The sequence below is a fragment of the Pezoporus occidentalis genome, unplaced genomic scaffold, assembly GCF_034315485.1.
Source record: "Pezoporus occidentalis ecotype Australia unplaced genomic scaffold, CSIRO_AGI_Poc_V1 ctg131, whole genome shotgun sequence".
Lineage (NCBI taxonomy): Eukaryota > Metazoa > Chordata > Aves > Psittaciformes > Psittacidae > Pezoporus > Pezoporus occidentalis.
This window is the reverse complement of record NW_026913115.1, coordinates 499,760-517,390: the sequence shown is the minus strand read 5'-3', so window position 1 is coordinate 517,390 and position 17,631 is coordinate 499,760. Positions and strand designations below refer to the sequence as shown.

The following is a 17,631-nucleotide window of genomic DNA, read 5'->3' as shown; positions in this document are numbered from 1 at the left end:
ATTTGTTAAGAATATAGCATAGCAAAGGAGGAATGCCATATTTCCTATATAGAAATACATCTCTTGTACCTTTTTTCAGAATGCGATCCAGCAAAATGTGGACCAGTGGAGCAGATGCCAAGCTGTCGAGATGATCAAACGCTAATTGCTGCTCGGGTGGAGAGTACCTGCTGCATTTCCTATATATGTGGTACAGTATCCTGGCTGTTTGAGACTATAAGTGTTTTTACGTATGCAATGATGTCCACTGCTATCTTGCTAATTAAGGCTCCTTATACTTCCTTTAGCTCTCCCAACATAGTAAGGCTTGAAAGTGGTTAAAAAAAAAGGACATTAATTTTGTAAAACATAAGAAATGGCAACAATCACCAAGAGTCACAAGACAGCTTTGTGCAACTGAGTAGTTGGGTCTTGAGTGCTGGTGGAGTCCATGGATGAGGTAGTTGAGGGCCTTTGAGAGACTGTCCATGTACTGTGCATGGACATTTTATCTGAAAAAAGGCTGAAGTTGTATATGTTCTTGCTTCCTATATCCTTTTGTATCAGCTGTGGCCCATCTTACTCAGTGGTAAATATCCCATATGAGACTATTATACAAATTTGTTCAGTTCCTTTGCGGTTTGGCCTAAGACTGAATTCAATAATAAAATTGCACTTCTAGCATCAGTATAGTTCTGATGTTACCATATGGATTTTCTGATAATAATGTTATAATGAGGTCCTATTGAATTTACTCTGGTTTTGCAGTTTTGCCGATAGATACCTGTGAATCAAAGGCCAACTCATCTTGATTAGCTCTTCCGTGTGCAAAAGTTTGAGCATGAGCAGTAATAGAAAACTTGAGTTACACTTCTGCTATTTACAATAATCAGGGGGTTACTTTGATCATGTGACAGTGATGTGCTGTGTTTGGCGCCTCATTGTCTGCATAGCATCCTTCTGTCTCTTTTTTGATATAATGAGTCTTTGCGCTGCGCATATCAGAAAGTACCTACTGTGGTCTTCATATGTGTTCAAGTAGGAGATTAACACAGGAATCGCAGAAGATGCCTCTTACTGGGAATCAAAGATCCTATGATTTGAGCAGAAGTACATTCCTGAAACCAACAGTATGACTTGGTAGGAGAGAAAATCTAGCAAAATTTTTCATAACAGAAAGGCAAAGAAAATCCTATTTGTTGTGATCCATCTCACAAATAGTGTATTTATCCTTTATAGTAGGAGACAAAGAAAAGGGAAGCTGCACTAAAACTAACCTCTTGTTTAGGGCTATAAGGAATGAATGCAGAGCATCTCTGTTCTCTTTCATGTGTGTTTGTGACAAAATTATGGGCATGCTTCCTAGGAAGTGGTAAAATTTCTTCCTGTGTTTTTAAATACTTGTTTTTTCCAGCATGCGGGGCTTGCTCTGATCAAATACCCAAATGTCAAGAAGGAGAAGTTCTTATTGTGGATGGCAACACTACAGAGCGGTGTTGCCCTACATACCACTGTAGTAAGTTATTAATTTTGATATTTTAAGTAATAGAGAACATGTCAAATTTTGTAGTGTGGATGTTCAGTGCCAAAAATGGTGGCTCAAAGAGATAGTTCCACTTGTGCATATAAGCATGCTATCATCTGTAGTCTTGAAAGATTTTAAAGGTAATATCTTTAAAGGTAATATCTTTACCATGTGCCTAAAGCATTCTCTCAATATCTGTATCATAAAGAAAAATGAATACTTTCAGGCCACAAATTACAGAGATTTATAATTGTTTTAAATATTGCCTAGAGTGGTTGTACTCCACGCTACTATTATGGCTAAAGTTTACATTTAGATTATTGTCTTTTCAAGTAAGATATTTTCTAAAAGTATTTACTATGAGTAAGTAATTTGCTATCTCTTGATTCATATTTTCGTTTGTCAAAATATGACAAACTTGTGTTTATTGGACTTTCTTTTCTTTAATTTTAGTTTGTGAAATACATCGTTGTCCTGAATTCAAATGTATGCTAGGCATGTCTTTGGTGGAGGTGTGGAGCCCAGAGAAATGCTGCCCCTTTCGGACATGTGGTAAAGTGATTGATTTTCATTTTAGTTAATTAGACAATAAGTCACTGACAAGAGCTTTGGACTCTGGGTTTAAGTCTTATTTCAGCCAACTTTACCATTGTGATCTGTTCATGAACAAATTATATGGAAAAGTCATCTCATGTTACAGAACTTCTTAATCTGCCTGTTCTGTTTTTTTCTTGCTTCACGTGGGTGATAGTATATTGTAGGATTTGCCTGTTCCAACTGGGTCATTTATCGTTTTGAAAATTTTGTAAGAGTGTATTGGGGTTGCATGGCAAGGTTTTGGTAGGAGAGAAGTTACAGGAGTGGCTTCTGTGAGAAGGTGCTGGAAGCTTTCTCCATGTCAGTTAGAGTCAATGGCAGACACTCAAAGACGGAACCACTGCTGACCAAGGCTGAGCCCATCAGTGACAGTATAGCGCCTCTGGAATAATGTGTTTAAAAGGGGGAAAAAATGTCAGCATGGCAGCAATTGCAGCCAAAAAGAGGAGTGAGAATACAGAAAAGAACTCTGGAGACACCCATGTTGGTGCAGGAGGTGAGGAGGTGCTCCAGGCACTGGATCAGAGATTCCCCTACAGCCCTTGGTGCAGACCATGGTGAGGCCAGGCTGCGCCCTGCATCCCATGGAGGTCCATGGTGGAGCAGATATCCACCTGCAGACCATGGAGGACCCCACACCAGATCAGGATGCCCGAAGGGAGGCTGTGACCCTGTAGGAAGCCCTGGAGCCTGACAGGACTTGTGACCTTGGGGGGGGGGCACCCACACTGAAGCAGTCTGCTCCTGAAGGACTGCACACCATGGAAAGGACCTACACTGGGGCAGTTCATGAAGAACCTCAGCCTGTGGGAAGGCTCACATTAGAGAAGTTCATGGAGAATTGCCTCCTAAGGGAGGGTCCCCACGATGGAGCAGGGGAAGAGTGAGGAGTCCTCACCTGAGGAGGAAGGAGTGGCAGAGCTACTGTGAAGAACTGACCACAATCCCTATTCCCTTTCCCACTGTGGGGAGGAGGTAGAGAAATTCAGAAGTCTGAGAAGAAGGGAGGGGTGGGGGTAGGTGTTTTAAGATCTGGTTTTGTTAATTATTATTCTACTCTAATTTGATTGGTAATAAACTCATTTCCCCAAGTCAAGTCAGTGACAGTAATTTGTGAGTGATCTCTCCCTGTCCTTACCTCAACCCACAAGCCTCTACTTTTATTTTCTATCCCATCACAATTAGTTAATTATTTATGTCTAACCCCCCATCCCCATCCCCTCCCCCCCCCCAAGCCAATTAAAAAAAAAAAAAAAAAAAAGCAGACAAAAAAAAAAACAACAAAACAAACCAGCAAAAACACCTAAGGCTCACAGGTCAGGAATTTGTCAATTTAGAAAGACTGTAATGTATCATACATGTCTGTGATGCCTTAAACAAAATTCTCCATTGCTTTATATTGATTGTAACAATTGTCACTGCAAGGAGACTAGGAACTAGAATGATCATGATTTTTTTCAATGTGCTCAGGTGGATTGCAATTTATACAATGCTGTAAATAGTTGTAATAAGTAAAGGTGGTCATAGAAGCTGGTATTATTTTTCAGGATGGAATAGAAATCAAACGTAATTCTGAATTCCCCAGATGGGTATATTTCAAAAACCAGCAGAATTTCTTCAGTGATGACTTGTAAATCTGGATTTTTCTACTCTCTTTGATGCTCTGTTTTAAGCAAATAACATATAACTTTCTAAACTGTTGTTTCTGTTATTGTATTTTGTTTTAGAATGTGCATGTGAAACAATCCCCAAACCTCAGTGCAAACTGGTATGAAATTAACCTTTGTCAGTATTTTTTACTTAATTTCTTAATAAATCTATTTCTCAGCATCTTAGTTTTATCAGTGAAATATGAAATGCCATGTCATTCTCCTTTTTATTGCTTTACAAGAAGATATATCCATTTTTAAGAAGCTAGTTAAGTTTAAATATCTTGCAGAATAAAATGGCAGTATAGCATTGATATTTCTGGAGTTTTTTATGACCATATCCTGCCCTGAAGTATTTGTAGGATGAAACTGCTTTTGTGCAGCAGAGGATGAAATTTTTTTTTTAAAGGGTCAGAAGTAAATGCTTTTAAAGCATCAGTGTTTTGTTAATATTATTTGTTATAGGGAGTATGTTAGGATATATCATGCACTCAGACCACTGACAAAGCAGAAACTGTGTTTCATTGTGACTTGTTCTGCATTGCAAAAGTACTTATTATCATTGCTGGGTTAGGTTCTTGGTCATTACTGGGTATACTTTTTGCTTGTCATTATTTTATGGAGAAAATAATATTTAAATGAGAGTAAATAACAAAAATTATGATTTGGAGTCCTAGGAAGGAATTGGAAATAGTATTTATTTTTATAAAAGAAATTCAAAATGTTTTGTAAGCAAGGTTGTTGTTAGTACTTTCATTTCATAGATGGGCATAAGGAATCAGGACTTGCAGAAAATTAGGAGAAAAATTTTAATATGCATACATATAAATAATAAAAGGAAAACAAAAGTACATTTGTGCTCTTGTAATACTATTTCTATCAAGATATTACATGAAAGAATACACTTCATGGATGTTTCTGTACAAAAGCAAGCCACTTCATTTATTTTTTGGCCTCCCATAGTCTTTTCTGTCCTAAATGTCTGCTGTACTGACACCAACACCAATTCCTCTTTTTCAGGTGTAAAAAAAAATGAATTCCCATTTGGTTGTCATTGCCAAATTAAGTGTCCCTGTGGCTGATGAAAATGGATTCTAAATAGGTTTCTAGGGGCAAGAGATAGTGCTATTCAAATCCTGACTCAAAGGTGTTTTAAAGAAAAAGATCATACAGATAAGACAACACTGTTGTTTCACTTACCTTTTTTTTTTCTTCTTCTTTTATACACTTAGGGGCAGAAACTTCAGAGAGATGATCAGTTTCAGAACAGTACAGAAAATATCTGTAACTGTGTTAAGTATAAATGTGGTAAGTCAGAAAATTATTTAATTCAAATAAATACCCTTTCAAGTACTAAGGTATATTGGTAATTATAAATCAGATGTTCACTTTGAGCATGTACAGAGGAGGAAAGGGTTGACTGACATAATTCAGAAATAGTGTAGGAAAAGGCAACAAAATAAGAGCTCCAGCTAAATACTTGGTTGATTATGGCCTGTTGTTGTATTCTATCAGTTCCTTCAGCAGGAGGTCTGTGCAGGTAAATAGCAGCATTTTGGGCAAATTGAGTGGTGTTGACTCAGCAGCCTTCGTTTTGCTCAGCTGAAGTAAGGACTCCAGCAAGAAACTAAAACATACACTCAATGTCGAGTGTATGTCCCCATTATGGGACTTCTCAGGAGCTGGTGGCATGGTTATGTGCTTTACAAGATCAAGAATAGTATTCAGCACCATGCAAATTCATCTTAAAATATGCCCAATAAGATCTGTGAAAATTCAGGAAAGAATAATTCCTGTGGCGAACCCAGTTGGCCAACAGAGTTGGGATTGTCCTTGTCTAGATTTCTACAGCAAAGATGTGTACTTCTGAGCTAATTATCCTCTGTGCCCTCAGTAATCATTGGGGAGAAACAGATATTTCTTAAATATATTTCTTATCATAAGTAGACTTACAAAACAAATCAGTTGAAGAAGCATGCACTGTCACTATGGTGGTTCAGCTAATACAATATTACATATATATTTAGATTACATGCATGGTTCTGTTTGAAGTAATTTGGTAATTGTAGTGAAGCATTGGACTGATATTAAACATTTATATATGCAAACCTGACCCATAATTGTTAAAGAGGCAGGGGAGCTTTTTGCATTCCTGTTTTACTGTTTAAAACATTTTTTAACAGAGTTTTGATACCAAATTGATTGTCCTGAGCACGCTGTTTATTTTTGTGGTTTTTTGTAGTGAGAGACAAAGTTTGCCTGAGTAATGAGAGAGGTGTGCTGCTTCCTGGACAGACAATCGTGGAGCATGGCACAGATGGCATTTGCCACATTTATCATTGTACTAATGTGATTGATCCCTCTACCAAATACTACCGAATAAACCAGACTTCAATAGATTGTGATGTCAAGTGCAAACCTGTAAGAAATTCAGAATTGTAGATATGTATATTGGGACGGGTGGTCTTAAATTTCATTTATGTTTGTTGAGTAGCTACAGTCATAGGAACAAGATGGAAAGAGTAGTCGTGAGGTCTACCTCTATGCTACTGTGTTTCTGATGGAAGTTTATGAAAGTCTCACTCCCTTCACTTCCCCCCCCACACGTAAATCTTACAGAAACTAAAGTACACAGTACACTGCCCCACTGCATCCTTGTATTACTTCAGCTGTATTCACAAACTGATACAAACTAATGGCAGACATTAGCACAATCGGAATTAGGAAGAGAGTAATTATAAATAAAACAAGAATTCTAAATGTGGTGAAAACAGCTTTATAAAATAAGCAAATGATAGGTTGTCTTTTTACAAAGTATGATTGCCATGGGAATATATTATATAGATGACTCTCTAGTTATGTACTTACTTGATTTCTAATGTGTAGAAAGTAAAAATTTCAGTGGTTCTTGAAGCTGTAGTCTTACATTTGAAAATGATAGTAAGACCAGTTCATTCTCTCAGAGCTGGAACTTCTCCCCATTTGCTTCAACTAACATCAAAGGTATTTTATAAAGGTATCATGAACGTACAGTTTGTACAAATGTAAACTATGTGATTTGAAAGTTATTTTAAAAAAATCCCTAAAATCGGATACAAAAAAAAAAAAAAAGTAAATTTGCCCACTGCAGTAATAAATGTTAAGCTGCAAGACAGTCTCATACAAGGAATAACCTATTTGATTTTGGCAGAACCAAGTCTATCAGCCTCCAAAAGATTTATCAGCTTGCTGTGGTAGCTGTAAGAACTTGTCTTGTCTCCATATTTTCAGTAATGGCACAGTTTCCAATTTTAAGGTAAGTCTATACTTCTTACTCACTCAAAATATTTAGAAGTAAGAAAAAACTATGTGATACTGTACATATGTTGCCATATAAAATGTGCAAAGAAGAGATTTGTTAGGCAAAATACTAGGAATAGTTTTGCATGTGCACAACATTAATTTCTTGGAGAGCCAATCATATACTTGTCTATGAAGATTAAGGGATTTGATATAGCAGAGAATTATCATCAACTTGATTATTTTAGAATCTGTTTAACATTTTCTATTTAACGGACTTTTAAGTTGAGTACTTCAACAGAACTTTAGCATGACTCTAAATTATATATTGCCATAATTATTACTTTTGATTCAGACAAGATCACGTTCAATGGAATTGTGTTATAAATACTCATAGTACTTTTTTTGCTAAGTGGCTGAGTAAGGTTTCTATTTTACAATTTTTTAACAGCCTGGTACTGTTTGGATTTCAAACTGCATCAGATATGAATGCATTAACACAGCAATAGGGCCAGTTCCGGTTTCCTCTTCAGTTGGCTGCCCGCCCTTTAATGAAACTGAATGTATGAAGGTCAGTGTTTGATACATTTTTTGCATGATTTATGGTTGCATGAAAAGATTAACACTGACAAAAGATGTTTTTACTGGAAGAAGGGAGAATTTATTAATTCTTGCAATGCCCGCGTTTTTGCCCAGACATTCAAAGGTGAGAGGCTCTAACTATACACAGATAGTGTGCCACCAGACTTCCAAGTTACACAGCTGAGAGACCTCTTCTTAACCTCAGAAAATACTTCTTTTCATAGAGCCTTGTAATGCCAAAATAATCCTCATACAGCTGTCTGAACTTGGATGATTTTCTGGCTTGGACTTTTCCTTTCTAACTGATTTTCTGTGTATAGCAATTTGATTTGTCACAATTGAATATCAGGAAAATATTTTCCACAGTGAGACAAAGTTTTGTGGACTAGTTTTGCAGCAGAAGCAAAAGCTCTATTTGAATTTGCAAAATGAGATTAGACTAAATGTCAGAAAATGTGGGCAGGCCACATCTCATATTACTTTCTTTAACTCTACATTTACATGTGAATGGGAGGATACTTTTCTTAATGAATAATGGTGCATAAGCAGAGAACAGATCTAAAGAAACTGTCTGGGTGTAGTTCTTCCTTGCAGATAATGATGTATTGGTTCTTCAGAAAGTCTCAGTTATGTAGCAGGTGAAAGGCTTTTTGATGTGGGTATAAAAAATTGAGCTCTTTTTCAATGTACCCTTGTGAGAGCTTTTGAAAAAGCTGTTCTTCCCACAGTGCTTTGGGGAGTGCTTCATGCTACATCACTGAAGGCAGAGATGGATCTCCTGTATGGGGAGTGGGTAACTTCTCATTTGGATGAGATTTCTTCCTGCTTTGAATTCAGAAGCAGGGGGGTTGTGATTTTTCTTTTTTTTTTTTTTTTTTTTTTTTTTTTTTTGTGATTGTCATAGAATCATAGAATAGTGAGGGCTGGAAAGGACCTCAAGATCATCTAGTTCCACCCCCCCCTGCCATGGGCAGGGACACCTCACACTAAACCATGACACCCAAGGCTCTGTCCAGCCTGCTCTTGTCAGTATGGCCTCTACAAGAAGTCAGAATGATGGAGTTGGACTTAGCACAGTCATTCATTCTCCAAATGTGGGAGCTATTTTGATAGCTGGTGATGTATAATGGTGCCCAGTAAAAGCCACTTAATACTCACTTGGGCTAAAACAGTCAAGTTAGATCATTTACAGCCAAAATTTCATCCATTCACCTGAGTGAGCATTTGTCTGAATAAAGTTGCAGAGCTTTATCTGGAAGATACTTCTAGTAGTGCAGGTATACCGGCATGAATGTTAGAAAAAATCAAGTTTTTTCCTCTTTATTTCTTTCTTGGTCAGGTTGGAGGCTATATTGTGCCATTCTTAGAAGGATGCTGCAGAACATGTAAGTGATTAATGACACTTCCTGCCTCACAAGTCTAATTTGTTATTATCTTGGAAACTAGGTTAATTCTTTCCTGCATGAAAGCTTGATTCACTAATCCCAAAGGCCATTCTTTTCTTAGTTTTACTCATGTAAATACTAGTGAAACTAGTGGAGTTAAAGCAGAAGAAAGCAGTTTAACATCAAAGGGTTTACTCCACTGAAAATGATTGTGGCTGGCCAAGTCACTAAAATTGCTACCTTGAGTATTTTGTAGTTCTTATGTAAAACTCCTCAAAATACTAGTTATGGCTTTAGTATAATAAAATATGCTGTGTTTTGAAAGGCACCTTAAAACATGCTTACTCTACATTCATATCTTTAGTAAAAGATTGATCTATGCAGTTTCTAAGTTGATACTGTCAATAATTGATTGAATGTAATATAGTCTTAGAGTCCATTAGTATACATAGTTCAGATGCTTTCAGGCAAAATCTTTTAAAAGAATTTATAGTAAAAAAAATCTCCCTTAATTGATTACCAAGATCTATATTAACATCCATGAAAGCTAATGAAGGTTCTCTGGAAAAAAAATAAAATAAAATATTCCTTACAGAGTAGGTTCCAAATATGCTAATCCTTAATATAAACAAGAGATAAGTACGTTTTTTTCTTAACATATAGGTACATAGCTGAAACATTTTGGCTGATTTCATGAAGCACTTAGCCTGGGGCAGATACCTAACCTGAAGAATTTAGATCAAATGCTTGAAGTTGACAATGTTATAAATAATTATAAAGGAGATTTTATACTGGACAGTATAATGTACTATCTTTTAAAAGGTGCAAATATCTCACTTTGTTTGCACAAGAGGCTGGAGTAGTGCCCTAATAACCAAAGACAGTAGGAGATAAACTGTGGGAGAGAATTGAAAAAAGTGCAGGTATCTCCTGCTGGGTGCGATGGAACTTGATGTGACTACCAGATATGGTACCATGTGCACAGTCACTGCAGTGGGATATATGTTGCTGAGTGGGAGGTATTTTTTGGTGTTAATCACTATGTATTACATTTTGTAGTACAAACTGTGGAAGATTTACCTGCTTTTTTCCTGCTCCTCATCACTGTGAGGGAATGGTAATATCTCTTCATGTGTTTTCACTCTGATGGACCTGTGTTTCAAGCACTTGTCCTAGTTCTGTAGCCAGTTCTCAATAGGTTTTGACATTAGGCTTACTAATGTAAATAGTATCTGGAAATGGTCCTGAGCTGCTGGCACAGTGATCCCTGCTTGAGCAGGTAGGTAGGACCGAATGACCATCAGAGGTCCTAACATCAGCCATTCTGTGATCCTGTGAAAAGCTTGAATTTTTTTCTCAAATATCCTAAAATCTAGTAATTCCAAAATGTTTCATACTGATAGGGAATCCTCTGTAACGTGTACTCTGTTCAATATGTAATATTCTTACCAGGTTCTTCAGTGTCAATGCTCCTCCCATTCTCTGTTAGTCCAGTCACACCCACAGCCTATGCTAGCTGTTACACAGGTACATTTTCCTAGAAATAAGTAGGACCAATCCAAACAGCATCATTGTTGATTTCCAACAATGTACTCCCTGATAGGAATGTCAGGTTTCACGTTACCCGATTATGCCAAAAGCCGCAGTGTAGTGTAACTGCTCATGGTTCAGAGTGGCTGAGATTTTGGTTTTATTGTGGTTTTCATTTTGCACTGTGTGGGCAGTGCATTGTTGTTAGCCAACAATGTACTGTTGTAGTAAGCACTCGTGTAGTCTTTAGCTTGCTGCATGTATAAAACTGCCATGTTTAAAAATGTTTTACGGTGCTGTAAAACATTGAGACTGATGGCTTTGCTTGTTAAAGCTTATTCTGTAAGCAACATTTTCACTGATGATGTATTGTATAGTTTTGCTTCCAGTGGCATATACAGTAGAGCAACTCATTTCTTTCCCATCCATAGTTAGGACAGTATACTGAAAATAACTACCCTGTGTTTACTCCATAAAAGCTGGAGATTATCTTTGTTCTTCCTAATAGAGTGTGTTAAGTTTTTGAATTGTAACATGGAATGAGTGCAATTGTTTTGGCATTTGTGAAAACATCCCCCTATATTTCTGTAAGAAATATGACAATAATTTTGTACATCACTGATATGTCCCTCATTAAATTACACTTACGACTCCAGGAGTACTACACTGAAATCTATACTACTCTTGCATATTGACATCACTTTAGATGACAGCAGTGTTACAAGACAACTCAAAAACAAAGCAAGGATTTTCAATTGTACAGACTGTGAAAAGAATCTCATTGTATTACAACATGTCTAAGATGCTCACATATTTTGTAAGGTTATTGATGGAAAAGTTTATTATGTTGTAGAGCTCATTAAAAGCCACTGGACACTAAAGTACATGCATGGAAATATGCTCTAATCTATTTCTTTGAGAGATGATGTACTTCTGCTAGGGCCTGGATGAAGTCATAGCCGTAGCTGCACTGAAATCTCCACCCTACACACTATGTACGATGTAAAAGAAGAAAGGACATGAATAGGACTGTGAGAAACATGAAATAGTCATAAGGTTTGTATTTTCAAAAACGATTTTTTCCCCCTCCTTCCTCAATTTTTTCCCAAAGCATAACTTCAATGACAGTCGAGCAGTAGCCACCCATTTCTGATTGTATTTGTTTATTTGCTTCCAGAAGATTGACTGCTGTACTTTCTTTCATGCTCTAGAAACTCTGCTATGTCTAGGAAAAGTAGCAGGCTCACATATTAAATAAAATAAAAAAAAAACAAACCCGAAAACCCACCACAAAAGATATTTCTCTTTGGGAAGCAGTATTACCTGGTTTGAAAATGATTAGAGCAGGGAACTGGACATCGCACATCAAGATGTGATAAACCTCTGCCACAGTTCAGTATTGGGTATTGGTCAAGCCAATGAGCCTTTCATTGCCCTTGCTCTTCTGGAGCTAACAGTATTGACCTTTTGTTAACAACTTTGAGGTTTTTGGCTGCAAGAAAATGCAGCTTTCCAAGTGGAGAGTCATGTAGGACTGCATAATAGTGTGCAAAATCTGCTGTTGAACCCCGTGGAAGCTGTTATAATGAAATGGTCTATTCATTTCTCTTACAGTCTGCAATGTGATATGGCTTCTTCTGCACAGAGAGGATCATCATAAGAAGATACTGTGCTTTCTTTTCTCTAACAACTGAACTCTACACTAAACTTTGCTTTTCTTCAGATGATCATTATGCCCTTCTGAAGTTTAACTCCTCATTTCATTTACTGATTTCTTATCTTCTTTATTTCATCCATTTGCTTTGTACATAGTTCTGTGAGAAAAGTTATGGAAATAATACTAATAAAATGTAAATTAAAAAAATCATTTGATTACTGGTGTTCTTTTTCTTATTTAATAAACACATACAGAAATGTAAAGGCATCTGAAGCCCCATTCTTCATCAGGCTCTGCTGTTAAGTGTTCGATTTAACTTTGTTTATGCCACTGGAATGCAACTGCTGCCATTAAAGCTTGTTACAGTTATTTCATAGAAAATGCATTTTATACATTATTAACAAGCCGTCTCCCAGTGGTGATCAATCAGTTTTACAGTATTCTTTTAAAGACAGTGGACTTTCTCTTAAAGGCTTCTGAGTGAAGAATGAACCTTTTATAATTGTTATTGAAGGTATCAGAGGTACTTTAATGAATTAAATAGAATAGGTTTAAAAGCAATGCAATGTATGTCACTTTGACAGAGTTTTGTATGTGCAGTAATGTATTGGGTATTTTCTTCTTTGTGTTTCTTGACACCACAAAATATTCAGAAATGTTCTTGTCACTGAAATGCTTAGAATTTTGAGCTAATATTTTTCAACCAATACCCATTTTGCAGGTAAGGAAGATGGAAAATTCTGCAAAAAGGTGACTGTTAGGATGACTATCCGCAAGAATGACTGCAGGAGTAACACACCAGTAAGTAAACAACTAGCACAATTTTTTTTAATACAATAGAAAAAATACGAGAAATAAAAAGGAAGAAAAGGAACGCTATTGTCTGCATCTTTATTTCAGCAAGGCAGAGGTTTCTGTGTTTCATAGAGCTGTTTTACTATTACACTCCACTCTCAGCAATCATCTTCTCAAATAATAAGAGCAAGGGGATGTGACTTCTGCTTTTGTATGCATTTAGGCATACAAAATCTTGCAATTACTACATGCAAATTGAATGTAACTTTCAGTGACATGGAACAGATAAAATGGCTGCAGATGTGCTTAATTTTCGTATGTTTAGGGAAAGTATTTAAATGCCAACTTCATGAAGAAAACAATCGTGGGTCCTGAAGGCTTGGTGTTTGTATTTTTTTAGAGAGTAGCACAAGCATACTGTGAAATGTGCAGAAAGAATGAGGCACTATCTACGTATCTGCTGAAGGATTTACTGTAGGAGCACAACAACAATGTCCAGGCAGTAAGGCAGTGTGAGCAGCAGCAAGGGTACAGACAGGCATCGTATACGAGATGTGTAAGAGCACCTTGAACAGTGTAATAAAAGAGAACAGGGAAACAGCCGTAACATCTGAAATTACTCTGGAAGTACATTTTGTACAGTAAACCATTCAGCAGCCAGCAAATTTAGTTTCAGTGTCTCATTGAACAGAAATACAAATCCTGACTATTACACTTGAAAAAATTATCAGTTTATATGACTGTTTCTGTTACAGTCTGTATTACAATTTTGCTGTCATTAATAACAATTTCCTTTGCCTTTCCAAAGGATTGACTTTTTATATTCCTCCTTAGTGCTACCAGTATAACAATACTGCATCAGTGTATCACTGAAATAAATACTGTAGGGAGTTTTGGACAGACTGTTTGGTGCTATATTCAAGCTAATGTTGTTATGAATACTTTAAAATCCAAAACTGAAGTTGTTTCTTCATGTCTGTTAACAGCCAAAATCTGCTGTTACTGAAATTGATGGTAATGTCGTCATTCATCTCAATAAAATGACCTACCTGTGCAACATACTTCAGAGTTTATTACTCAGATATTGTGGGATTTCCTAAGGGGTAGAAGAAATAACTCCAAATTTTTCACTGCTTTGCATTGGATATGGGTGCCTCATATCTTTGAACTTCACTGCGAACTCCTAACTGCTTCAATTTGCTGATTAGTATTCATGTTTGTTACCAGGTGAACATTGTTTCATGTGATGGAAAGTGCCCCTCTGCAAGCATTTACAACTACAACATCAACACATATGCAAGATTCTGCAAATGCTGCAGGGAGCTTGGACTACAAAGACGAACTGTGCAATTGTATTGCACCAGTAATTCAACCTGGGTCAGCTATTCAATCCAAGAGCCTACAGATTGTTCTTGCCAATGGTCTTAAAAAAACTTGAAAGAAAGCAGCAAGCCCAGCTGTTCCCAGTATAAGAAAATATGAACAGTTTATCTATTAAAAATATAATACCAAATCCACCTACTTTTACCAATTTCATGCTAAAAGAGTAAAAATATTTTTGGGGTCTTCTAAATTTCAGATTTTTTTTTTCATTATTTGTATTGTGATTTGTCTTTGTGTTCATTCACAGGGACTGCTTAAGAGTTCTTGTGATACGTGCCAACTTAAAAGATGATTTATGTTAGAGATACCACAAGAGCAAGAAGACCCTCTATTTTGCTCTGGAAGGCTGGCCCACAGTTTGTCAGGCACCCAATCCTGTTTTAACTCTTTGACCGACTTATCTGGCAGCAGTTTCCTATTTTGAATAAATTGCAATTGTGCAAATACGTTCAGTGCCTATTAAGAAAAAATGCTTGGACAACATGAGGTGAATTTTCAGTTTAAATCATATTCCTATTGCAAAGTAAAGCATGTATAAGAAATCCAATTAAAGATTTTATTTTTTTTTAATCAGGGAAATATTGTCAATACTGATAACTGTACTTAATATTCCCTGTTAATAATTTCAGTTTTTCTAGCACATTTTGTATCGCAGTGAAAAGCATTATGGCAAATGTAGTTTATGAACAGATAGGTTATTGTTAGACTATCTAGATTAGTCATTAGTATTTACTTTATCTTTCTGCTGAACAATATGACACAAAGTGAAAATACACAGATTTAACAAATGAAAACCATTTTACATTACTTTATATATTCTCTCTATAGAATATACATATATTTTCTATAGATAGAATGTTTAAATGAAAACATTCTGCTTATGAAATACACAGTACTTAAACTGGTTTTGTAGGAGAATGAACTTTGTTTAACAGTAATTTTAAAGATGTGAAAATTCGTTAGGAAAAAGAAAACCAGAATTATGTGTCTGTCTAAAAGAAAAAGTTGAAAATTTTGGTCACCAGAATAGTAGAATGTACCTTCTTATGCAAGTATTTGGTATTGAAAATATACAGTTTTAAGGTTTGAAAGTTCAAAAGTGTTTTTGCTTATGAACTTCAACAATTAACATTTTGTTGTAATGAACATTTTTCTTCTTTAAGCTAATGTTGCTGTTTATTCTTTTCCCATGATTGCCACCAATATGCAGCAAAAATTCAGTAGCTTCTATTTTGTAGATTTAAATTGTAGGTAGCACATAGTGATATACTTGAGATCCTATAATAGAATACAGATACCAACATACCTTCTTAAAAATTTGCTTGTCTGCATTTAATCCAAAGAAAAATGTGTTGTTAGAATCAATCATGTGAACATTTTTGATTCTAATTTTGTATACTGTACATTTCATTCTTACAATATCTAATAAACAACAGGAAGTCTTATTTTGTTACAATTAATTTTGTTATCATTGGTAAAGCTGCTTACTATCATGTGATTCAACACAGTGTTAGTAGTTTCTTTTTCAGCACTGCACATGGTTAATTTTAGGGTTTGCTGCTATCACGAGTACTGGTGATCTTACAACAAAGAAGACTTGCATATGTGTTTTTGAAACTTGTATCTTTTTTCTCATTTCTTCGCAGTTCACTTTTATCCTCAAAAATGCAAAATTTAACTATATGTCAATTTATTCAAAAGTTGGAAAACCATTGCTCATCAAAGCAAAACAACACATTTCTCACACCAAGTGTCAGATAGGCTGTTTGCTCAGAAAAAAACTGGGGAAAGGGGTAAATTTCTGCACAGTACCTTTCCCCAGCTTTTTTCCTGAAAAGCTTTTTCAGGATTGACTGCAGTGAGTAGACTGTTTTGAGCAAGTGTAGGCATTTTCTTACAATATAGTTGTGTAGTGATGATTACCCTGCAGTATTTAGGGCCAGGTAAGTTGTTAAGATCTAACTGTGGTACGTGCAGTCCCTACCCATTTAGTTTCCTTTGCTCTCAAGCAAGACGGTATTAGCTGTGAAGTACCAACCAAGTGCATGAGGGACAGAATAAGAGCCAGAATTAGGCCAGCCACTGTGCTTCCCTTGGCTGCAGTCTGGTCCCTTCTCTTTCCACTTGAGCCAATAGCAAAGCCTTCATTGCTTCCAGCAGCGCAAGGCAGCTAACTCTGAAAACTATTCAAGACACAAACTTTGAACTCTTGGTTGAAGAGCAAAGTTAATACTGGCAGTGAGAGTAGAAAGCAGACTGTAGTGTATCCAGTAACTGTAATCAAGCACTGCTGCTGCTTCTACTTCAGGAGTAAAACTATAAATATCCTGTGAAGTCCCTACTTGTGGTTTTGTAAACGTTAGACTTATGCTGACAGAGACAAGGGGAAAGATCCAAACTGCCTATTGCTTGATAGGGGAAGCTACTTTTATCCTTTCCTCATTATTAAATTCCTCCATGGCTTCTTAGCCTGTCTGCCTGTGGTTAGTTCAACCTGGGCCCTTAACATGTATTTCTCTTATGCTGCCTTCACACAAAGCAGCTCACCTGGAAAAATATTTTTTGCCTTATTTGTACTTCCATGTCTTCAGAAACCAAAGGACCTCGATGAGCTTTGGGTTTCATCTGACCCTCCCAAGCAGGAGGAGGCACTTGAACTGTAACAATATCTGGGTCCTGAACCAACTTTACTTTCTTTTTTACTAAGAAGTTGTCTTTTTGCTTGATTAGATAGGTACAATACAAAAGGTAGACGACACTGAATCTGTACTCTTTAGAATACATCCATTTTACTATCACAATCTTGTTTGTGTCTGTGTTACACTTAAAGGCATATGAACACTTGCAGATAATGAAATATTGGACCTTTTATATGAGATCTCATAGTGGCAAAAGTTAAATCCTGTATTCAGCTCGTAAACCAAGTTCCTGCAGAGAAACTTGCTTTCAAAAAGCATTGCTGCCATGACATGCTCTATTGCTACAGCTATTCCTGTTGCAGCAGTGCACTGCACATGCTTCAGGGACAAAACCGTGACTGGATCCTTCACTGAGTTCAACCACAATTTTTGCAGGTTTTAGAAGCCTAGTTTTAGAAGCCCAAGAGAATAAAAAGCTGCCTGTGTAGCAGATACTAGGTAGTCTTTTGGAGGGCCACCTCAGCTGGATGACTGCTGTGGCAGCAATAGGTGTGAAGGCCAGAGCAAGCACAGGGATGGGGCAGAAAAAACACCTGTGCTGATGCCATTCATTTACTGCCTCTCAGAAGGA

The 17,631-nt window shown here is 36.6% G+C and overlaps 1 protein-coding gene across 1 annotated transcript in view; it reads left to right on the top strand.

Moving 5' to 3' along the window:
- OTOG (otogelin) overlaps positions 1–15,806 on the top strand; it is a 97,086-nt gene extending 81,280 nt beyond the window's left edge. Inside the window, exons 44-54 of the mRNA XM_062608917.1 lie at positions 80–190; positions 1,394–1,495; positions 1,958–2,056; positions 3,829–3,869; positions 4,983–5,058; positions 5,993–6,171; positions 6,941–7,045; positions 7,481–7,600; positions 8,951–8,996; positions 12,905–12,984; positions 14,206–15,806. Coding sequence (XP_062464901.1) covers positions 80–190; positions 1,394–1,495; positions 1,958–2,056; positions 3,829–3,869; positions 4,983–5,058; positions 5,993–6,171; positions 6,941–7,045; positions 7,481–7,600; positions 8,951–8,996; positions 12,905–12,984; positions 14,206–14,406 — 1,160 coding nt within the window. The 3' untranslated portion in view covers positions 14,407–15,806. The remainder of the gene's footprint in view (positions 1–79; positions 191–1,393; positions 1,496–1,957; positions 2,057–3,828; positions 3,870–4,982; positions 5,059–5,992; positions 6,172–6,940; positions 7,046–7,480; positions 7,601–8,950; positions 8,997–12,904; positions 12,985–14,205) is intronic.
- Positions 15,807–17,631: the final 1,825 nt, after the last annotated feature.